Genomic DNA, 25,031 nt, shown 5'->3' on the forward strand with positions numbered 1-25,031 from the left:
TAATCATGTTCTTTTTTTTGAAGTAACGTCTGATGACATAGGCCTACACACCAGAAGTAGAAAGAAAGTTGAAATAGCAGCAGCAGCTCTTGGGGATTACAGATGCCCACCTGTGACCGCTTTTGTATTGGCCTCTTTAGCCACACGAGGAGTTGCAAAAAGAAATATGTCTTGAGACGTAAGATGCCACCGGAAAGGCTTTTATTCGTAGAATGATTTATGAATCAATGTTGACATTGTATTGCCAACTACTCTATTTTTACAAAGCTTATATCAAGTCTGTCCGGTAAAAAAATTTGTACACGTTATTTCTCAGATACTATAAATATAAATAAATATACCTACAATCTTTTCTGTGCGATCTGATTGACTAATGAACTTTAACAATTAATGCAAAAAATATTTTTGTGTAAATCCTTAAGATAGTAAATACTGAGACAAAATTATTTTTTTGTTTTGTAAGAGCACTGTTTAATACAAAAAAAAAGTAAATATTTAATCGTCAAGTTTAAAAATAAATAACAAAATGAAATCATACAGACAGTGAACGATAACAGTAAGAGAACAAGTCAGTGAATGTGGTAGTAGATCTATCATATATACAAGAATAAATCAAGTGTCGATAAGTGAAACAAAATGACGGACATAATGATGATGATTTAATACCAGTTTCAACCAGTATGAACCAGACACTGAGGTATACGAGTCAGCGAGGAAGAAATATGAAACAAAGGAATATGTTGAAGGCACTCATTAGATACACAGCAATCAAACAAAACGAAGAGTTGAGACTAGTTGCTTTCAAGTAAAAATGTTTTTGACTGCGTTGATGTTATATATGTTTGAGCCTAGATGTTCATGTTATGTTTGGGCCTAAATGTCTGCCTTCTTTTTCATGTTATTTTGGCCACTATGTCTGTCTCCTTGTTCATGTTATATTTTGGCCACTATGTCTGTCTCCTTATTGATGTTATGTTTGGGACTCTATGTCTGTCTCCATGCTATTTTTGGGCCTCGATGTCTGCCTCATTGTTCATGTTATGTTTGGGCCTCGATGTCTGCCTCCTTGTTCATGTTATGTTTTGGCCAATATGTCTGTCTCCTTATTGATGTTATGTTTGGGCCTAGATGTCTGCCTCCATGTTATGTTTGGGCCTCGATGTCTGCCTCCTTGTTCATGTTATGTTTGGGCCTCGATGTCTGCCTCCTTGTTCATGTTATGTTTGGGCCTCGATGTCTGCCTCCTTGTTGATGTTATGTTTAGGCCTTGATGTCTGTCTCCATGTTATGTTTGGGCCTCGATGTCTGCCTCCTTGTTCATGTTATGTTTGGGCATCGATGTCTGCCTCCTTGTTCATGTTATGTTTGGGCCTCGATGTCTGCCTCATTGTTCATGTTATGTTTGGGCCTCGATGTCTGCCTCCTTGTTGATGTTATGTTTGGGCCTTGATGTCTGTCTCTATGTTATGTTTGGGCCTTGATGTCTGTCTCCATGTTATGTTTGGGACTCAATGTCTGTCTCCTTGTTCATGTTATGTTTGGGCCTCGATGTCTGCCTCATTGTTCATGTTATGTTTGGGCCTCGATGTCTGCCTCCTTGTTCATGTTATGTTTGGGCCTCGATGTCTGCCTCCTTGTTGATGTTATGTTTGGGCCTTGATGTCTGCCTCCATGTTATGTTTGGGCCTTGATGTCTGTCTCCATGTTATGTTTGGGACTCAATGTCTGTCTCCATGTTATGTTTGGGCCTCGATGTCTGTCTCCATGTTATGTTTGGGACTCAATGTCTGTCTCCATGTTATGTTTGGGCCTCGATGTCTGTCTCCATGTTATGTTTGGGACTCAATGTCTGTTTCCATGTTATGTTTGGGCCTCGATGTCTGTCTCCATGTTATGTTTGGGACTCAATGTCTGCCTCCTTGTTCATGTTATGTTTGGGCCTCGATGTCTGCCTCATTGTTCATGTTATGTTTGGGCCTCGATGTCTGCCTCCTTGTTCATGTTATGTTTGGGCCTTGATGTCTGTCTCCATGTTATGTTTGGGCCTCGATGTCTGCCTCCTTGTTCATGTTATGTTTGGGCCTAAATGTCTGCCTTCTTTTCATGTTATATTTGGGCCTAGTTGTCTGTTTATATGTTATGTTTGGGCCTAAATGTCTGCCTCATTGTTCATGTTATGTTTGGGCCTAAATGTCTGCCTCATTGTTCATGTTATGTTTGGGACTCAATGTCTGCCTCCTTGTTCATGTTATGTTTGGGCCTAGATGTCTGCCTCCTTATTTGCAATAGTTTCCAATTTGAACAGAAGGCAATATTTCCATTGTAATTGCAAATCACTGACTTCTTTTTTTAAATCCTAAAATGTTCTAAAGTTGTAGTACAAAGATATCTATAATGTCCATCTTTTGATTATCAATTAATTTGTGTTTTTCACAACATTATAGTGTTGGGAATTTTTTTAATCAGCACTTATTATTTACTGTTTTTCAATTTACACTTTGAAGTGTCCATAAATCGGCAATAATATTTTTGTATTTATCATTTGAGTTTGTTTGTTTAGACTAGTCTCCTGATATACTAGACATATATACAGCGAAATAAATACATTACAATGTATTTCTTTTCAATCGCACCAATCCAAACATAAAACAGGTGCTCAAAAACTATTTCGCCATTTAAAAGCAAGACAAATATAGATTTTTAAATACAAAGAGCCCCATGCATTTAAAGTTTTAAACTTATTCTCAATTATTTTGAGAAAGTGATAAAAATTTGTATAGCTTTTTTTTTTTTTACCATATCACAATTTGGCATTTAAAAAAAATGAAATTGTTATATAGGGAACAAAATAATGTCTCATAATAACAAGACTTGAGATTTGGAGAATATAATTAGCTCAGATTCATACAACTACTTAATGAAGGTGCATTTTAAATAAGAAAAAAAAATATTATTTAAAACATTGACAAAAATGTGTGAAATATTATGCAACATAAATTGTACATTTAGCCTAAAATGATATAAATGATGTAAAATTCAAACATTCATGTTTATATACAAGTAGAATCAACACAATCTAAGAATTTATATAGTAAATATGCCATATGTATCTTATTTACAGGAGAGCACCACTCTCAAGCCTCACAACCTCATTTTGTGAATGCGCGGATGCGTAAGAAAAGCCAAGAAAGTCCTGCCCCTTGTAAATACATGTTTAAAATCCACTTTAATTGAACTTTCTAAGGAAACACAAATTTATGGATCTAATAATTGTATACCAAAGGAGCCTATTTAAACAGCCAAATGTTTCTGTTTCCAAATTTCCAACGGAAAACATTTTCTTTTAAATAAAACATGCCAAATTTTAACCTAATCTAGAAATGAATTAATTTGTAAACATAAAATTGCCAAATCTCACAGATTTAATGAAGGCAGTTGTAAAAATAAAAAAAAATGTTTAAAAAAATTGAGAGACTGTTTGAAACTTAGAAACGTTAAAATCTGATTTGCCAATTAGGCTTTAAAATATATTATACATTTTTTTGACATTGTTACTTAAAAAAAACAAAAAACAACTAATCATTGAACCCTACCACATGTTGCTGCTCTGGTTTGTAAGAAGGGTGGAGATAAAGTCAGAAATAGGACATAGATTAGTAACTAGCTCATTCATCACTAGAGACTCAAGATACAATTATTACCCTTTAAGATCAGCATCTCCTTTAAGAAACTCCACCCAACTCAACACCCGTAGGAAAACATAAAATGCCAAGCTGGTCCACTAGAGTTTATAGACTGGTAATGGTCCAAAGATGAAGAAAACACAGCATGACCACAACTTAGTACTAGACATAAGTTAGGTTCTCGTGGACCAGAAGGCGATCACAAACTTTGGTTCCGTCATTACAGTAGCTATGTCGCTTACTTTGACTGGTCACTTCAAGGTCATTTTCACATGGAATCAGCAGCTTGGACATTTCAGGACACTGGTTCTCCCCAAATTCTTCCACTGGCCATTGTGATGTAACATAGGCATCAGGCTGACATTTGTTGATGGAGCAAACATTTCCATAAGTGGGATTTAAATGGGGTTTCCTATTGTCATTTTCTGTACAAAGCAAAAAGTTAATAATAGAAATAATATTATTGTATTTATGTTATCACTTATAATGCCAGTTTAAAACAAATTGAATACAGACTTAAATATAATATTAGAGAGAGCTATTAGCTTATAAAGTAGCCTCAATCTTCACTATAATATTAGAGAGATCTATTAGCTTAAAAAGTAGCCTCAGTCTTCACTATAATATTAGAGAGATCTATTAGCTTATAAAGTAGCCTCAATCTTCACTATAATATTAGAGAGATCTATATTAGCTTATAAAGTAGCCTCAATCTTCACTATAATATTAGAGAGATCTATTAGCTTATAAATTAGCCTTAATCTTCACTATAATATTAGAGAGATCTATTAGTTTATAAAGTAGCCTCAATCTTCACTATAATATTAGAGAGATCTATATTAGCTTATAAAGTAGCCTCAATCTTCACTATAATATTAGAGAGATCTATTAGTTTTTAAAGTAGCCTTAATCTTCACTATAATATTAGAGAGATCTATTAGTTTATAAAGTAGCCTCAATCTTCACTATAATATTAGAGAGATCTATTAGCTTATAAAGTAGCCTCAATCTTCACTATAATATTAGAGAGATCTATTAGCTTATAAAGTAGCCTCAATCTTCACATTTTTAAAGTTGTGAAAATGTATTGTGAAAGTTAAAATAGAGAATTTGTCATTTTGATTGTTAGTTGTTGACACAGGACTATAAATATTAATTTCTCAGTCAGTGTTTGTAGAGTAGTAGCCTACAAGTTAAAGAGTTAAGAGTAAAGAGTTAAAAGTTATATTATAGTTCATAAATCATGTGTGAGATCTTGATTTTTTTAACAATACAAAAAAATGACATATTTTTTGAGAATTAAAACTTACCCAAACTAGATATAAAATATTTTTCATTGGACAACTCCAAATAGTCCTGCAAATGTACAATTTAGAAAATATATACATATTTATTTTAATATAAGAGCAACATCCTAAGAGCAACTCTAACTAACCAGACCAGAAAGACATTTAGTGCAAACAAGAGCCATGCCCTTTAGGGGCTGGGTGGTTAAGCATTTGGCTTCCAAACCTGGTGTCCTGGGTTTGACTCATGGTGTAGACTGTGAATTTTAATTTCGGATTTTATAGTGCACACCTAAGTCCACCCAACTCTAATTGGTACCTGACTTTAGATCCCAGGGTTTGAAAGGGGAACTTCACTTTAAAAGCCATGCCCTTAAACTATAATGATAAAGTATTAAAGAATTTAAGGTAAAATGCTTAAGAAGATTGTCATTAAGTCTTTTCTATACAGTCAGGGTATAATAGTGGTGATGCAGTGACTGAGTGGTAAAGCACTTGGCTTCCCAACTGGTGGGTCCCAGGTATAAATCTTGGTGAAGACCGGAATTTTTAATTTTGGGATCTTTAGGGCGCCCCTGAATCTACCCAGTTCTAATGGATACCTGACATTATTTGTGGAAAAGTTAAGTCGGATGGTTGTTATTCTGGCCACATGACAGCCTTGTTAACTGTGGACCACAGAAACAGATGACCTTTACATCATCTGCCCCAAAGATCACAAGGTCTAAAATGGGTAGTTTGCTTTTACTTTATAGTAGGCCTATAATAGTAGGTATATTCTAGTCACTTCTTACTAACTATTAAGTGACTGTGGTATGACCTGTTTGCATACTTACTGTTTTCTGTTGCAGTAGATGATCCAGTATGTCTCTCAATGTAGAGAAGTTTGGTCTGTTTTCTGGTTCCCCTTTCCAGCATTTCTGCATTATTGCATACCTTTGTATTTGAAAAGATAAAAAACAAATGTGCTTGTATCAGCTACCTACATGGATTTAAAGGTGTTCTTCTTCTTATCTTCTATGTTTTATTCAAATTGTGTGGCAATGGACCATTACATGCAGATGTAAACTATTTAAAATCATAGTCATGATAATGGTAATAATAAGTGTAATAATGATGATTATAATTGCTATAATAATATTTAATAATTATATTATACTTAGCGCCTAAAGGTGGCAAGGAAAAACCTTCTCTCACTCCCTCCCCCCATGGTCCACACATTTGATTGGACCGTAGCGCTTTGAGCATGCTATTAGCATGAAAGTAGCGCTATATAAAAGGTATAATTTAATTTTAATTTATGTTAGTAATAATTGTCATAATGCTGATCATAACTATAATGATAATAATAATAATACTAATTATTTTAATGCCACTTTTAACAATAATGATCTGTATAAAAATAGTAATAGTGATACTAGTAAAGAAATAGAACTCGAAGTATGTAAGAGTAATAAGAATAACAATAATAAGACTATTTAGGGGGAAATTTCAAATTTAAGTAAAGCAAAACAATTAGTGGTAAATTTTAATAACAATTGTTGAATGCCTAAACAAAAGAGTTCCACTGATTCCCTTCATGTTATGCTTCAATCAAATGTTCATCTTTTTGAACAGAAAACTTCAATGAGATAAACAAACAAATGTGAACAAATCAATGTGAGCATCTTACAATTCTTCTGGGCAGTCGTCTGGTCTGTCCATCCTGTAACCAGTACTAAGCAAGGGAAATAATCTTTCTGGTGGAATGCCAGGATATGGTGATGCCCCTTTGTTTAAGAACAAAACAAACAATGAATTTAATAAAAAAAAACAAAAAACATTTTACACATTTTGTTTGGTGTGAATTAAATTTTAAAAGTTTCTAAAAAAAATTGAGTTCCTAAAATACCAGTATATATATTATATATTTTTTATTATTTGCAGTAATAATGACAACAATAATAATAAAAGAATAACCTAAATATAGATGAATGAAATAATACAATCAGACCATAACTTATGAGTCTGAAGGATACTACAGTCGCATTGGTATAAGATATTTAATAAAGTGTTTATAATGTAATCAAATCCATTTGTTTCAAACATTGTAGATATATTTGTTTCAACAATGTAAATCTGATGTTTCTAACATTGTAGATCTATTTGTTTCAACAATGTAAATCTGATGTTTCTAACATTATAGATCTATTTGTTTCAACAATGTAAATCTGATGTTTCTAACATTGTAGATCTATTTGTTTCAACAATGTAAATCTGATGTTTCTAACATTATAGATCTATTTGTTTCAACAATGTAAATCTGATGTTTCTAACATTGTAGATCTATTTGTTTCAACAATGTAAATCTGATGTTTCTAACATTGTAGATCTATTTGTTTCAACAATGTAAATCTGATGTTTCTAACATTGTCAATCTGTTTTATCAACTTGGATGAGACAGTAAATCAAGAAACAGTAAATCAAGAAACAGTTAATCAAAGAACAGCAAATATTCTCACACCTACATCTTTCCATTTCAAGGAAACAATATAATCTTACCTAGTGTAACAATTTCCCACAAGACAATTCCATAGGACCATCTTAGCGGCATTAAGAAAGACAGAAGAATCAAAATAAATCATGTGTATTGATTTGTGAACACTTAGCTACAACAAACCAGGTCTGGACTTCAACTTGAAATAGGGCCCCTTGTAAAGTATTTTCCCCAATTTGCTCTCCCTTCAAAATGATGAAAAAAAATCCCTTTAACCATTTTTTGGAGCCCCAAGGAAGCGAGTGCCCCAGCTATAGCTTGTGTTGTGTATAGGTAACTCCTGCACTGACTGGAACTTAATGATATATATTTTAAAATGAATAATGTTGGCAATAACTGCAACTTGATTTAACCCTGATACAGAAGTATCATTTCACATAGCCTACTTATATGGAACTTTTTTACTCATTTATAAAGATTGTGTATTAGTTATTTATTTTATCAAATTATTACATTTAGTGTGTATTTTTTTTTAAATCAAGGTGCTTGAGTCTGGTATATTTATTTACCAAAAAAAAAAAATTTAACCCAATAATGAATGTGCAAAACAAATTTCCGGTAAACAACAACAACAACTTACACATCACTTTTCATGGTGTAGATCTGTGCATACAGAGACTCAGGGGCCATCCATTTAACTGGCATACGGCCCTGGAAATAAATGATAAACTGCAATTGATATTTATGTACTCTTTTTTTTTTTAGTGTCCGGGTGTTGGCCTTTCCAACACAATTTTCAAAATGTTTTTTCACAATTGCAACAACTGATTCTAAATGAATATAAACTTTTAAAGTTGGAACTATTTGCAAATGAAATTAAGTTAGCACAGAACATGTGTTGTCTGTTTTTAAACGTATCACGCACCATATATTAGTTACAAAAGTGTTTTGGGAAAATGTCACGATGAACAAAACAATGTACGGTGACAGAAGCAAAACCTCACTGTTGCCAAATGAATAAAAAAAAAATTGAGCTGTAATTTTAAAACTCTATTTCAATGCGTGGCAGACCATCTTCGTATCCAATTCTCTTTACAACCACAAGTTAGTTGCCCATTTGTTTTTAAATAAGTTTTAAGTAATTGACTGAAAGTTCACTGGTTTGCACATAGGGAAATGATTTTGTGCTACAAACGGAAGATCCTAGGCCATTTAACTCTGCAGAGCTAAACAGTGCACAGTATCAATATCATAGACCTTTAAGGAACCTAGAACATTTAACTCTGCAGAGCTAAACAGTGCACATTATCAATATCATAGACCTTTAAGTAACCTAGAACATTTAACTCTGCAGAGCTAAACAGTGCACATTATCACTATCATAGACCTTTAAGAAACTTAGAACATTTAACTCTGCAGAGCTAAACAGTGCACAGTATCACTATCATAGACCTTTAAGGAACCTAGAACATTTAACTCTGCAGAGCTAAACAGTGCACATTATCACTATCATAGACCTTTAAGGAACCTAGAACATTTAACTCTGCAGAGCTAAACAGTGCACAGTATCACTATCATAGACCTTTAAGAAACTTAGAACATTTAACTCTGCAGAGCTAAACAGTGCACAGTATCACTATCATAGACCTTTAAGAAACTAAGAACATTTAACTCTGCAGAGCTAAACAGTGCACATTATCACTATCATAGACCTTTAAGAAACTTAGAACATTTAACTCTGCAGAGCTAAACAGTGCACAGTATCACTATCATAGACCTTTAAGGAACCTAGAACATTTAACTCTGCAGAGCTAAACAGTGCACAGTATCAATATCATAGACCTTTAAGGAACCTAGAACATTTAACTCTGCAGAGCTAAACAGTGCACATTATCAATATCATAGACCTTTAAGAAACTTAGAACATTTAACTCTGCAGAGCCAAACAGTGCACAGTATCACTATCATAGACCTTTAAGAAACCTAGAACATTTAACTCTGCAGAGCTAAACAGTGCACAGTATCACTATCATAGACCTTTAAGAAACCTAGCGTATCAGCATGTCCTTTCATTGTGTACATCGGATACACCGAAAAGATTTCTATTTATAGTTTCCCCCCCCCCCCCCCCCGCCATGTATGAAAATTCCAATGTCAGTGTAAGACGAAGAACTTCTTTGTCGTACGTAAACAAAGTCAAATTAAAGTTCCACTTTCAGACCTTGCGATCTATAGGGCATGCCACCCTCGTTGAACCGTGGCCCACAGAAACAGATGACCTTTACATCTTAAGGATTTTTACTGACGATTTGCGATTTTTTTTTCTGTCCAACTAATTAGGTTTTAATGCACTAGCAGTTTGGTCAGAAAGGTGGTATAGATTATTACATCATAGCACATGCATTGTTATATTTTACCGCCATTTTCGCTGTCCTTGAATTAATTATAGCCCATGAAAATAAAATAATTCTGTTTCTGGGTCATGATAGTTTTAGGTCTATCAGTTAAAGCAGTGTTTCCCGAACTGTGCTCAGAGGAAACCTAGTGTTCTTCAAGGTCTGAATAGGTATTCCACGAACTTCTGTGATAATTAACTACTAGGCCACCACGTGAATTAACCTCTCTAAAAATAAGCTAAATGTTCCAGTAAATACTGTGCAAAATAATGTGCAAAGTGTTCCGTGAAGGAAAAAGTCTCGGAACCACTGAGTTACAGAAAAAAGTACATTGTCAAAGTCAAAAGTAAGATATCTTCCAGTATTTAAGTCTTTAATAAGCTTATACTAAAGTGAACTTAAACCTAATATGACCCTCACCTTGCTCATTTTCAGGTAGGCGTCTGCTTCGTAAACATCTCGACTAAGTCCAAAATCTGAAATTTTCATCTTTAACCCTTCAGTGACCAAAACATTTCTGGCCGCTAAGTCACGGTGGACAATCTGTTGACGTAGAAACACAATCAGTGATACATTGAGACACACAAACACAAAACATCGCAAAAATAATAATTTCGTCTTAGTGTAAACTACCCTTGAAGGAGCGCTATGCTTATAGGTTCAAACCATAAGGAGCTGTGTTTGAACTTGGCTGATAACAACTTAAAATACCCTTGAAGAAGTGCTATGCTTATAGGTTCAAACCATAAGGAGGTGTGTTTGAACTTGGCTGATTACAACTTGTAGTTTAACGGAAACCTTTGATAATGCTTGTCTTTTAGATAGATAGACGACAGCCAAGAAGACTAATTGGAAGTGTGTAGAATATGCATTTATTCTGGACACAAATTAGGATTTGTACCCGAAGAAAAGAAAGAGAGAAGATAAGAATGGAACATACTATGAGCGCATCCTGCCCGTCAACATTCGCCTCTTATTTAACCAACTTAAAAAATCGAAATAGTGTCCCTGAAATAAGGACAAAACTAAGACTTATACCAGCGATGCACAGCCTACGATCCGCGGGCCAAATCCGGCCAGTGCTACCCGGCCCTTGGAAACTTTTGTCCACAGTGCAGAACGAGACCGCAGAGGCTCAGTTCCATTATACTCGACGTTGTTTGTTTGTTTTTATAGGGGGGGGGGGTGATTTGTTCATTGAAATGTATATTGCTCCCAACCTAATTAACTTTGACTTATATTGTTTTATGTTCAGCCGTTTACTCAAGACCGACTCAACCAAATAAGTCACGGTCTACTAAAGATTGACTCAATCACGAGGGTTACGGTCTCCCGGGTACGCTGTTCTGCCCCAAAGTTGCACTCGGGAGGAAACGACCATTAGAGGAAGTGGTAGGCTAAATGAATAGCAAAACAAAACTCCTGTGGGAGTGTCCAAAGGAAGGCGAGAGCTTGCCCATTGCACGGAGCGGAGGAAAATGGCGGAAGTTCCCGGTGTACTCGGCTTTCGGCCATGCATTCTAGTGCCAGATATATCGGAAATAGCAATGCTTTGTAAAGGCATTGACTTGGATCTCTTCCAGAAGGAACGGTTGTTCAAACAGTTGTTTTTTTAGCTGTTATTATTAACAGGTTTTTTTTTTTCAAACCTGGAGCTAGAAGAGCCTTCGGCTCAGCTCTTTGACGATCAAACGGGTTACGGTCTAGTCGATTACCGCGGACTGACATGCAATGGTAAATGTTGATGACTTTCTAACTTTGAAGGATAATCAGCACCACAAAGGGACGGACATGAGCAGATTTTAAAAAAATAGTCTCAGCCCAGCTAACAGAGAACTTAACCCTAGTTAAACTGACTAATCAAAATCTTATGGTATCCATTGAAAAAAATAGCAGTGCGCTGACGACACAGCTAACTTCCCTCCTAAATCTTTTTTTTTTCGTAAACATCGATATGAGTCAAGATAGTTATGACAGTTTCTGGTCTCAAAATTTCTCAATATCCCATTTTGATGACGCAATCATGGCAGCGCCAAACTTCTGTATCCACCTGCAACACTCCATGATGGACCCTGAAGATATCGATGCCAGCGGCCGTGACCTTCCACTTTTTTTTTTCACGTCTCACTGATTAAAACACACATTAAAATATGTTGATCATTTTTTTGTACACGCCAAGACTGAAATAATATTGCAATAATTTCTATCTCAAAACACTCTGAAATTTATATTCTTCAAATAACTGAGGTCCTGGTTGGCTCAGATATTTACCCCAGTTCTATATTCCATTTGTGTTGACTATTTAGATTTCTAAAAAAAAAATGTGATTGCCTTTGTAAAATATTCAATAAAAGTCTCTTATCACTACTTTTTAAAAAATAGATTAATCAACACAATCATCTGAAGGAATAGTTTCGTTTGCCTCTAATAAAGGATTTCTCTGACCCCCCCCCCTTTTCCGCTTAAAGAAAAACAACAACAAATAAACAAACAAAACAATCGAAGTATATAAAAAGGGCCTATATAAGAAAAAGCACCGCACAATAGCTGCCATATCTCTCAAGGTTTATCTCCATTTTTTGTATATAAAACAAAAATTAATTATTTACCACTAATTGATTAATTGATCTTTTTTTTTAAAATTATCTTCCAGTGTTTAATGTTATGCTTCAATCAAAGATTCATCTCGAATGTGAACAAATCAATGTGAATTTCTTTCAATTCTTCAGGGTTGTCGTCTGGTCGGTCCATCCTGTAACCAGTACTAAGCAAGGGAAATAATCTTTCTGGTGGAATGCCAGGATACGGTGATGCCACTTTGTGTCTCGACAATGAATAAATGTGCAAACTTTCAACTTGATCCAGAATGGACCTCATTCACCAATCGTAAACAAACAACATTTAGTCACGTGATCTTATTGATAAAACAACGGAAAAAACTGTCACGTGACAACCATCATGAATTAAACATGAGATCGTAAATTATATAGAAGAGATAGAGCACCACGTGGCTAAATGTTGTTTGTTTACTGTTGGTGAATGAGGTCCATCATTGTGAAGTGACAGAAAAAAGTGTGTAAAAGAATTCTCCCAGACAGACAGACAAACAGACGAAGTGAGTTAGAATAAACTTTGTAAAAGAACAACATTACCTTCAGACTCGCCAAATAGTCCATCCCTTTAGCGATCTGCCAGGCGAAGGAAAGTAAATCTCTAAAGGTCAAGGTCCGAGTAGTGGAAGTGACCTGAGAGCTGCCATCAGTGCCCCCAATTCTCTGTTTGTCCTCCCAGCTTCGGGCTTTACTCTTCAGCTTGGCGCCACGCAGGAAGCTTCTGAGGGAGCCCAGCTGACAGTACTCTACAATAACGTACAAGGGCCCTAAAGGAGATCAAACAATTTTTAGAAAGGTTTTAATTGGAATCGTTGGATCCAACACTGTTCTTATCTTCTTATCTTATATGTTAACAGACGTTACTCCAGAAAAGAAGATAAATACGTCCTACGCATTTCATGTGTCAATCTAGTCATGCATGTTTTACATGTTTCGGATGTTCCTTCAGAGTTGAAGATAGTTTACTTCCTAGTCCAAACCTCCCGCAGGACGACGGGGGATGGAAGCGGGCAAGGTTTGAACCCGGGACCATCAATAAATCCAAACGACAGTCCAGCGCGCAAAACCGCACAACCAGGCAGCCATGCATGTTTATCAATGAATTAAACTCTGCTAAGTAGTTGGTTTTCCTGGCTGATTCAGGCAACCCATTCTATTCTCTAATGACGTTGGGGAAGAAGGAGCACTCAATTAGCTATTTTAAAATAATTTACTTCACGAAATGAGTAAAACCATGTGAATTTCTGGTTCTGAATTTAATGGTTCACTTTTTAATCATCTCGTAATCTTATCTAATCTTATATTATACAGACGTTACTTCAAAAAAAAAAAAGATGATTACGTCATATGCGTCAGGCATCTAGTCATGCTTGTTAACCAATGACTTAAATTTAGCCAAGTCACTTGATATTGTGTAGTTAATTGCTTTTAGCCAAAACTCACAACTTACACATAAGTAAAAAAGTAAAGTTCTCCTTTCAGACCTTGTGATCCATGGGGCAGAAGATGTAAAAGTCATCTATTTCTGTGACCCACGGTTAACGAGAGTGTCATGTGGCCAGCACAACGACCAACCGCCTTTACTTTTCCCCAAGTAATGTTAGGTACCCATTAGAGATGCTGAAGGAAAAAGGATCCTGAAACCTTAGTCTTCATCAGGATTTGAGCCCGGAACCTTCGGCTCGTAAGCCAATGGCTTTACCACTTTACCACCGCGCTGATCACATCAATGGACGTTCAGTAACATTTTGCGTACCATTATATGTAGGAATCATTATCTGGACGGCTAAAATTATTTGCGACATCTGCTGCCAGGTACTTTCCTCTTTGCCAGTGAGGGCGAAAATGGCGCTTAGGTTGATCTTTATAGCGCTTACAGGGGGCACCTATGTAACGCCGTCCTCCCTTAAGCTCGCCAAAGAAGATCGCCTTTGGTATGAGGTCGTCTCCCATGCGGGACAGGTGTCCAACCCAGCGCAGCTGTCGAATGGTAATTAGTGCTTCTATACTGCCCACAACAGACTATAGTGATTAATAATGTAGTCTTGCCAGCGTATGCCCATTATGGTGCGAAGGGCATCTTTGATGGTAGCGTTCGTGGAACCTTAAATTTCTTCGATGTATATAATACGTATACAATGTTTTAATACATAATATCACTAGTATGTAGGGCCTATATCTCTTACTAGATCCAGTATTCTAGTCTAGACCACTCTATTTCAATGTTTCCAGGACTGGATCTATATCATATAACAAGAGACGATTTATACAGAATTTTTTTTCGGGGGGGGGGGGGCGGAAGAATTGGGGAATCGGGACTAGGTATAATTTTTCCTTTTTTTTTCAATCTATCATTCGTTAGTTATTGAGAGCGAAGTAATCGATCTTATAAATAGTCGATAGGCCCCTAATTCATTAGTTAATAAAGAGGGAAGAAATCGCTCTCTGAAATAATCGTGAGTTCGTTAGCTTCGTACAGGAAGATAAAAAAACAACAACTTTTGTATGTAGCTGTTTTTACTCTCCAACGTGATTCAAAATGAGTCGCATAACTCGGAGTAATAAAATACAGAATAGAGATGACTAATCTACACATGGTCGTTCCTATAAATGTAAAAATAAGGCGGGGGAGCGTTCTGGTTCGAATCTCAGGAAAGTCGGGATAGAAATAGAGAGCGCTGTTGGTTGGGACGATAAACGGGTCAAGCGCACGCGGCAGGTTTTGGTTTGGATCTTCAGTTCTGAAAGGAACACCTTCGACGAAGTCCAGTAGGGAATCGGCGCCGGAGGCGCCATTATCCCGTTGATGGTTAGAAAGGCTTTTATCCAACCACCAGGCCTGGACATGGGGCTCTTCACCCCTGTCATGTCTGAGGGCACCCAACGGTAGGCGGCCATATTGGTTGACTGAATGGGAAAACCGGGCCGTGCCGTGTACACAGCGCACCGTCCTCGCTCTCAGCACCACTCGCTATAAGTGGTCGAGAACAGAGCTAACTGAAAGGAACACCAGAAAACATCCACACCAAACCTGTTCATTACATTTTGAAATGCAATCTATGTTAATATCGGCAGACACTTATGGCACCGAAATAGTATTTCAAACAAGGTCAAGGTCATACTAATCTATAACTCTGTTAGATGATCGTCGTGTCCGATCTGACCTACATTAGCTGCGTTTAGAGAAATAGTTCAGTGGTAGCCATTTTGTATGTCTGCTAGGATTGGACAAAGAAAAAAAAAAGCAGCACATCATTTCATTTCTTATCTTAAGTTTTTGTTGTTGTTTTTAATGGCGTCAAATTAAATTGGTTGTATGTCGATTTTTGCCCCAGGAGAGACTGAACACTGATTAGCTGTTTCGACAAGTAGACGAACCTTTTTCGTTAAGGTAAATATTAAATTACAAAACGAAACAATAACGTCCACATGTCCCCAAGGCCCCCGTCGTCGGGAGTTGATTTATTTCATCAAACAGAATTCTAAACGCAAGAAGATAACGACGATTAACAAAGTCTGTTGTGTTGCGTAAATTGGTTTTGAAGAAGTCAAACCTAAAATGTGCACTTGAATGTTTCAACTGATTCATACGGACAGTTAAGATTATTATTTTTATTACTATTATTCTTGTACGAGCTGTTGACCAACAAACGAGTCATTCCTTATTCACTACTTGATGTCACTAGTCGCCAATAATGACTGCAGTTCTATATTTCGAAGTTTCAGACACCACTTTGCAGTGAAGTAAAACGAATTTAAAAACATTCTGCTGCAAAAATAACCGAAAAGTATCGAAACAAAACAGAGTTTAAAAAAAAAGACAGTAAATCAAAACAACAAAAACAAAGCAAGAAAACTATATCGTTAAATATAGGACAATAATTTTAAATCATTTTATCATTCCCTCTGTCTGTCTGTCTGTTTGATAAAAGGTTTGTACACATTATTTCTCCCAAACCCATTCTAGGATCAAGTAAAAACTTAGCAAAAAATATTCATTGACATAGACAAGACACGAGTCAATAAAAAAGCAACAACTAGTAAATTAACTACTAGTAATTAATTATTATAGTAATTAATTATTTTGTTTGATGCCGACAAGGGAAATTAATCCTTCAATATCCCCATATAAGGCTAAACATGTAGTGTTTGGTCCCCTTATATAATTGTTCAAAGGATTTCTCCCACACCTATTCTCAGATCAAGTTGAAACCTTAAACAATCATTTATTGTAACTAACAAAACATGAATAAATTAAAAAAAATTAACCAATAAGTCGATTAATTATTGGATTAATAAATTATTAATTTTGTTTGATATCGAAGAGGTAAATAACTTCTACATGATTGAGAGATATAGTTGTAAATGAGTTCTTCCCTTTCGATAAGCCTTTCTTTAAAAAGATTTTTTAAAGTTTTTTTTTTTTTTAATTTGTATTATATTACCTTGAAACGCCTATATTAGAGATAACACAGTATAAGTTTTAGGATTCATCCTATGTTACAGTTTTGCTCAGAAACCAGACTAGCAATTAGACCCGTCAAGAACAGGATAACGAAAACACACAATTTGACGTTAATCGTTCACACGTTTCCACCTCAAAGATTTTAATTTCTTCTAAATAATAAAACCGGCCTTGATCAAACCTTTTTTTTTTTTAAAACTAATATACATTGAAATGATTAGAGTCATTCATTTCTCCAGTTCATCAACTTATTTTTTTTTTATCACGCAACGGAAGCCCTGAATTTGACACAGATAACATTAAAATATAAAAAAAACAAAAAAACAACACAGGAATATATTTTTTTTTTCATTCTGTCAAATGTTGAAGATAAAATCTAATGAAATAAGAATCTACAGGTTTAGTTTACATTGTTGTATGGTTATCAATGAACTTTATTTTTTGCGTTAGTTTTTCGTGTAATGAAACTTGGCCAGGTTTTCACTGACTAAGTTGATCCCATCGGGCAATAAAAAAAAAATCAAAATAACTGTTATTGGGTTGATGTATGTATTAAAGTTGTTGATATCCTTGAATAAGCAGCTCGTACAGTTCTCTCATTTTTAGCGGTCCCCGTAAGGGGAAAAAGCCGCTATTAGGTTTGTGCAAAATGTCCGTCTGTCCGTCTGTCCGTCTGTCCGTCTGTCACACTCAGATCTCGAAAACTAGAAGAGATATGAAAAATATTATTTCATCATTAAATCCGGCTTGAAAAGTTTAGGTGCAACGGCTACTTTTGGTTTTCTAAAAGCAAACCGTTTAATTTATAAAATTAATTATGCAAGCGATTTTTTCATAAAAATACACCAATTCTAAAACAATTACGTAAATGTAAGGGAGGCAATGTTACAATATGCTAACAAAGATGGACAATTTTTGTGTATTTTCAGTATCACTAAGTCAAATATATTTTTAAAATGTACAGGAAATGTTTACAACAAATACAAATAATAGTTAAAGACGTTTTTTCTGGTCAACTAGCTGCTAAAATTAAAAGAAAACATTTCTGTTTGTTTATAAAGGCTAATAATGCACTTTGTATGCAAATATCACGCACATTTTTTTAAATGGACTTTTTATGCAGCGATTTTCGTGCAGTAGCGTAACGTCGCAACATGATCAGGTGCTAAACCTATTCCTTAAACTTTTTTAAAAAATCAGATTTTATTTATTTTTTGTTTAGTGCCCCCATCCGAATAAAAGAAGCTTATTTTTGTGCGTTTTGTCTGTTGGTCGGTCTGTCCGTCACGATTAGATTTAAAAAACTAGAACTCTAAAAGCTATTGAAAATCTGATTTACCCTTTAATGTTCCTCCCATAACATCTCAATAGTTTTAAGTATCTAAAATTGATTGTTCCGGATTTTTGTGTGCAAAACTAATCAACGCCAACAAATGTTTGTTTGCTCTTCTAACTTATATTACATTCAATTTCAATGCTTAAACGTTGCAAAAACACATTATCAATAATATGTTGTTCCGTTTTTTATGTAAATAGCATATTAATGCTAAATCATAATCTCTATACTGACTTATATTTCATTAAGTGTAAAAATGTTCCGGATATTGTTTTATAAAACATGAATTATGCCTAATGATTGTTTGAAATCGCATAAGGCTTTTAAAAAAAGTAATTTACTAGAATTGATTACTGAAAATTACTTTTTAGACATTTAATTTTCTTGTAAAACATAACATAGAAGTTTTGTAATCGATAAAGAAAGTTCCGGATTTTGTTTCTTACAAATCGTCGCCAGAAATTTCCGAATTTATTTAAAAATCTACTAACGCCAAATAATTGTTTGAACTCCCTCTTCTAATTAATAAACAAATAATCTTCTCATTTACGAAATAATGTTTTTACGGATTTTTATGAAAAATATTTTAACTCACTACTCTCTTACAGTACATTTAACTTTCTACCTAAAACATTAAAAAATCTAATTATCGTTAATATTATGTTCCGATTTTTAAGGAAAACAGAATCCAAACACCAAAGTAAGGTATGAAAATCTCTCCACGTGGCTGTAGTACATCTAATTTTTATACGAGACCATCCAAAAAATTTAATTAACGGTATTACATTTATCTGAAATTCTCTTTTTCTTTTACTATTTATACAAACATCCGGAACAATCTATTATATAAACTTTTCAATTGTGTTCATACCTAAAAATAATTGCGATGTTTTGAAACGTAAAATAAAGGTTAATCAATTTTTAATAACTTTTAGTTGTTTTTTTTATATCAAGATAACGGACAGACCGACTGACAGACAAAACGCAAAAACAATGTGGCTTTGATCCTTTTTAAATAATATCTATTAGAACTCAGTGCACCAATGTCTATGAGCCCTCGTTAAATATCTCGTGTAAATAAAGACATTTTTTTTTATGGTACCGGTACTAGCCTATTGTGAGGTAATGGAATTTTTTTTCTTTGACCTCATATGAATGGACTCTTTAAATGTAATGTTAAAAGAACGCACTCGGTGCACCAATGTCTATTAACCCTCGAAAAAATTGCTTGTATTAATGAAAACATATTTTAGTCTAACTAAGCCGTGTGACGTAGTGTTTTTTTTTTCATTTGACGTCACATGGAATGAATTCTTTAAATGAAATGCTAAAAGAACGCACTCGGTGCACCAATGTCTATGAACACTCGAGAAATGGCTCGTGTTGATAAAGGTGATTTTTAGTCTAGCTAGGCCTTGTGACGTAGTGTTTTTTTTCCTTTGACGTCATATGGAATGAATTCTTTAAATGAAATGCTAAAAGAACGCACTCGGTGCACCAAAGTCTATGAACACTCGATAAATGGCTCTTATAGATGAAGGCGATTTTTAGTCTAGCTAGGCCGTGTGACGTAGTGTTTTTTTTTTCCCTCTGACGTTATATGGAATTAATTCTTCAAATGAAATGAAAAAAGAACTCGGTATAGTAATGTTTATTAAGCCTCGTTATGTGACTCGCGTTTAAAAAAGGAATGATATCTTGATTTAGATCTAATCTAGATTTTTTAAACTAGATCTAGATTTTTATTACAGTATATCTAGATCTGGATTTATATTCTAATTAAAATTATTTTAGAGTCTAGATCTAGAATTTCTAGATCTAGTTTAGACTAAAATAGACTAGATTAAGATGTAGAATTTCAATTTCTAAACTTAAAGTGTAAAAAAAAAGTGTAGATTTTCATTTCCAAACGTTTTGATCAATATTGTAATGTTTTAATATACTAAAACTAATCTACTATTTTTTTTATTAAATTTAAATTTAAATTTACGGCAAATGAATCTTTGAAATATTATTACTTTTGACCATCGGATGGCTGCCTGGTCGTGCGGTTTGCGCGCTGGACTGTCGTTCAGATTTATGGATGGCCCAGGGTTCAAACCCTGCCCGCTCCCATCCCCCGTCGTCCTGCGGGAGGTTTGGACTAGGAAGTAATTATCTTCAACTCTGAAGGAACATCCGAAACGTGTAAAACATTTTACATCAAAATTAAATCACCTCTTGAATATTATTTGCGAATATGCAGATCCGACAGGGATCCGACTTCGACGGGGGCCGCCTCTGAGTTTGTGTAACACAAACTCTCTTTGTAATCTTGTTTTTTTGTAAATTCAATATACATTTTAATGTTGAAGCTACAAACTGAAGTAATAGTGATTTAGTTCAACAGCATTCTGTTTACATTACAGCCTAATTAAAATCGATTAGATCTATCATTGAATAGTATTTCACATGTATCTGTACATAGGCTAACACATAAACAAAGATTTGTATTTTACCTTGGTGTGTTTATATATCTATCATGTAATGTGTATTTGAATTTTATGTGAAGTCTACGTGCAAGTATCATGGCTGGCACTCAATTGTACTTTACCTTTTTGTGTACACACGCCTAACAGTTTAATAACATTTGGGTGATCCACTTCTTTCAGGAGCTGAAACTCGGAGACAAGGTCTTGGTATTCTGCTCCGGAAGCATCAGCTGTTAAAAAAAAAAAGAACACAATAATACAAACTTAACAATCTTTTGGACATGTTTGTCTTAATCATTTAGATCAGCGATGCCCAAACTACGGCCCGCGACGTGCTTCTATCCGGCCCGCCAAAGCATTGGAACAAAATGTAAAAAAAAAAGAAAAATTACTAGTGGACCACGGCGTAGCATACGCCGCTATTATGCAGGGCCGGCCTTAGAGCACTGCAACCCTTTGCGACCGCAGTGGTCCCGCATTTTCATAGGCCCCGCGCTAATTCTAGGTGTAAATTATTAAATTAAACCATTTTATAACTTATAACAGATTTCCCGCGGCCTCCTGATTACGACCAGCAAGATTACGAGGCCTTGTTAGAACAATGGAATTACGATTTGGGGACGAACACATGAAGGAGGTTTATTGGGCGCAATTGAAGACTCGGCAGCAAAAACCAGGAGAGACACTACAGGAATAGGTGGCAGATATCGAACGACTTGCACGCCTGGCTTATCCGACCCTGACCCAAGAGATCTTAGACGTTCTCATAAAGGACGCGTTTATTGATGATGTTCGGGACCCCGAATTGAAGAAGGCTATCAGATTAAGTGGCATAAGAGAGGCGAGCGATGCTTTGATTTGCGCCTTATCTTTTGAGGCAGCTGAAGACACCAACAAAAAACGACCAATTTCAGTCGGGGGCTTCATGTTCAGGAAGGGGACCTAATGCATATCAGAAACGACCGAAGTGTACCTGTTCGGGTTATGAATAACGAGAACAGTCTAGTCTCAGTCACTATCACGTCCGTTCGTTTAATCCAGTGATTCCCAAAGTGGTCTATATAGACCCCCAGGGGTCTACGAAGAGTTCCAAGGGGTCTACGATTGTGAAAAAATAAATTGGGGGTCTATGAGATGTTCATGGGGGTCTACGAAAATGGATTTCATTTCAGCAGGTCGGGACTTTTATTTTCACATCTCATCAATGTAATTATTTCATACACTAATATATGATTTGTACCTTAGTTAATCCTTTCAATATTTATCCTGCTATTCAAACGAAAAATTGTTATATTTAATTTCAATACTTATTTAAATAGCTTAATTTTTTCTACATGTAACAAAAATAAATGTAGATTATATACAGTGTTGGTTATTTAAAATTGGAATTCATTTCTTGATTGTCAAACAAGCGATTGCCTAAGTGCCTTTTTATGATGATATGAATAATCATGATGGAGGATCAATTGAGACAATGCCACACTGATAAAAAGATAAAGATTTGAAAAACTTTAGAAATCCCAAAGATAAAAGTTCAGTCAACAAAATCTCTCTTCAATGTCATATAGAGAAGATGATGGTGCGTGCGGGTCTTAAAAAATCTCTTTACTTATAGCCATATACGGAAAACACCATAGATAAAACATTGATTTTACCAGCTGTTTAAGTAGTTTTAAAAACTATTTTACACAAATGTACATCTGATATTATTTTAAACACATTTCTTTAAGCAACAATACAGTAGGCACATTAGTGGTATGAGTTATAACAAAAGCTTCTTATGTAATTCTTTGCAAACAAAATATACAGTTTGGGATCAGCGGCCTCGCAGGCTCTGACTGGGTGTCGCGCTGTGTGCTGCATACTTCCTAAGGATCATCTGCTCCTTATTTTTCTTCGGGATTGACCCACGAAACAGTTCCCATGTTTGGGTATATCTGCAAAGGCAGCAGAGATTTGAATTCTGTTTTCCCTCTGATAGGTGGGTTGCAACCTAGGCTAACGAGTTCCTCCTTCCCAAAGCGTACTGGTTTAGACACCAGTTACTTCGCCCCTTCTCCTGTTTAAGAAAACAGTTCCGCGGAACAAATGTTTGAGCCAGACGTGAAAGATGAAGAACTACAAATACAGTGATACCTAAGACCAATTAATTAATATTTTTTGTTGAAAGAACTACTTCATAAAACAACAATTTCCTATATGAAACATAAAATCCCTCGCAATGGATGATGAACCTGCAAAAAAAACAACAACACATTTCCAGTGTGTTTGGTAGTTTCAGTGATACGTATCAATTTTTATTTAAATTGGTTATAAATTTGAATTTTATCAATAAAAATGATAGAGCTCTCTAACTAAGTAGCTTTAAATTACTTATTTACTCCTCCACTCACTACATTTAGAATTTACTTTTAAAAATGAAGTTGGTGAATTTGCAAAAATGCAATACCGGTATAAGTTAAGCAGGGGTCTACCGAAAACCAGAAAACATAGCAAGGGGTCTACGAGACAAAAAAGTTTGGGAACCACTGGTTTAATCTATCCGATCTATCTAAGCTACAGTCTCGCTTTGGATTAATGTTGTACAATTATGCGTTCACTATCAGTCACCTAAAGTGCGTGTGTACAATATATATATATATATATATATATGTTTTAAAACTTATTTTACCTATCTGTTCTATATACATACATTATATGTAGATATTATGTTTAAAGTAAATATAACCACAAAGGTTCATTTAAACATTTAAATGGAGGGAGATTTAAAAAACAAAACAAACTACAAACTACAAAGGCAAGTTTGAAATGTTTTTCTCCTTTTCCCAGGAGTCGGCACGTAGTTTCTGGTGGACTTCTCTTTGAGAGTGTTTTGCTTTTCCCGACCAACGTCTGGATGTCTTGATGTCTGATTGGTTCGCTAACAGAACGTCTGGATGTCTTGATGTCTGATTGGTTCGCTAACAGAACGTCTGGATGTCTTGATGTCTGATTGGTTCGCTAACAGAACGTCTGATTACGTCTGAAATTTGTTTTTTCCCAGAATTCAATGAGAAATGGGGGAAGGTGGGGAACCCTATAAGTGACGAGATTTTTAAAAAACTTTGATTATAAGGTTTAAAAAAAGGAGACAATTTTGGATTTCGCAAATTAGAATGACCAAAGATACTATTTACAAAGTATTAGAAAGTAATCTTAGTATCAAAGCCACATTTTTTGTGTTATTGTAGAGTACTTCAGGTCGGCAATCTTATTGATTCTGAGGGTCACACACAAAAGATTTTTAAAATTATTACAAAAACAAAATTCAAGATAATTCATGATTTCTCTATATTAATTCTGTTGAATGTTTTCACACTAGAAGTGAATTTCCTAATCCAATTCTGATAGCACGTTGTTTGCCTCTATGTATAGATATCTCCTAGGATTAACTTTAAGTTAATGTTTAAAAAATAGTGTGACTTCTGTGGGTTTATTGGTAATCTCAGTAGCAACATTAAATTTTGCAAATATACTCATCAGTCCTTTTGTGTCCATGTGTTTATGCCATGTCAAATTGTTTCTTATCCCAAGTTTTAATTTGGATAATGTTTGTTTTTTGAAAGGTGTAGGCCTACATGCTTGAAAAAAGATCAGTCATTTACGTTGCAGACTTAACAAGTCCACAGTTTTGATGATAAATTTTCGTTCTTCAAAACTATACGCGACTATAAATTAGATCTACATCTCATTGTTTTTATAGTCTCTTATCTGGAGTTATCTTCTTATCATATGAATTACAGACATCCCTTCTAAAGAGAAGATAATTACGTAATTATAAGCTTAAAAAAAGAAGAAACGTTTGGTTTTCGCCAATTAGAATGACCAAAGATACTATTTAACAGTAGATAACACTACTCCTGTTTTAATCTAGTCGTGCATGTTAATTGGAGACAAACTCTGCCAAGTATTAATTCTGATTCAGACAACCCGTTCAACGCTCTAGTGGCACTAGGGAAGAAGAAGCACTTGTTCGAATTTGCCCAAAATGGATTTGAAGCCGTTATTAAAACATTAAAACGTGGCTAAATAAAGGGGACACAACGTGGTGGACAGAAGCAAGTAAAAGGCTAAAGAACTTTAATCATCGGATGAATTACCTCCCTTTTAATGTGGAACAGTAGTAAATACATGTTGAAGCTGAGTATGAGTTTCCCATTTATACACAACACACTCGCATATGTATGAGATAAGCCAATACAGGGTTGAAGGTCTTGGACATGTGTGCGTGATTGTGCCCGGAGGACACCATTTTGATAACGTTAAC

At 35.1% G+C, this 25,031-nt stretch overlaps 1 protein-coding gene across 2 annotated transcripts in view; it reads right to left on the reverse strand.

Annotated features, from left to right (window-relative positions):
* Positions 1-455: 455 nt before the first annotated feature.
* Positions 456-25,031, reverse strand: part of LOC106065621 (proto-oncogene tyrosine-protein kinase receptor Ret-like) — a 206,543-nt gene continuing 181,967 nt past the window's right edge. Inside the window, exons 15-23 of one of the 2 annotated variants that reach the window (XM_056021661.1) lie at positions 20,848-20,955; positions 12,994-13,220; positions 10,262-10,384; positions 8,086-8,156; positions 7,511-7,551; positions 6,642-6,738; positions 5,806-5,905; positions 4,994-5,039; positions 456-4,108 (exon numbers count right to left, since the gene is read on the reverse strand). In XM_056021661.1, the coding sequence (XP_055877636.1) occupies positions 3,846-4,108; positions 4,994-5,039; positions 5,806-5,905; positions 6,642-6,738; positions 7,511-7,551; positions 8,086-8,156; positions 10,262-10,384; positions 12,994-13,220; positions 20,848-20,955 (1,076 nt within the window). In that variant the 3' untranslated portion in view covers positions 456-3,845. Of the gene's footprint in view, positions 4,109-4,993; positions 5,040-5,805; positions 5,906-6,641; positions 6,739-7,510; positions 7,552-8,085; positions 8,157-10,261; positions 10,385-12,993; positions 13,221-20,847; positions 20,956-25,031 lie in introns of those variants that run through there. The other variant, XM_056021663.1, reaches the window with a different exon arrangement.

This window comes from Biomphalaria glabrata, chromosome 2, assembly GCF_947242115.1.
Source record: "Biomphalaria glabrata chromosome 2, xgBioGlab47.1, whole genome shotgun sequence".
Lineage (NCBI taxonomy): Eukaryota > Metazoa > Mollusca > Gastropoda > Planorbidae > Biomphalaria > Biomphalaria glabrata.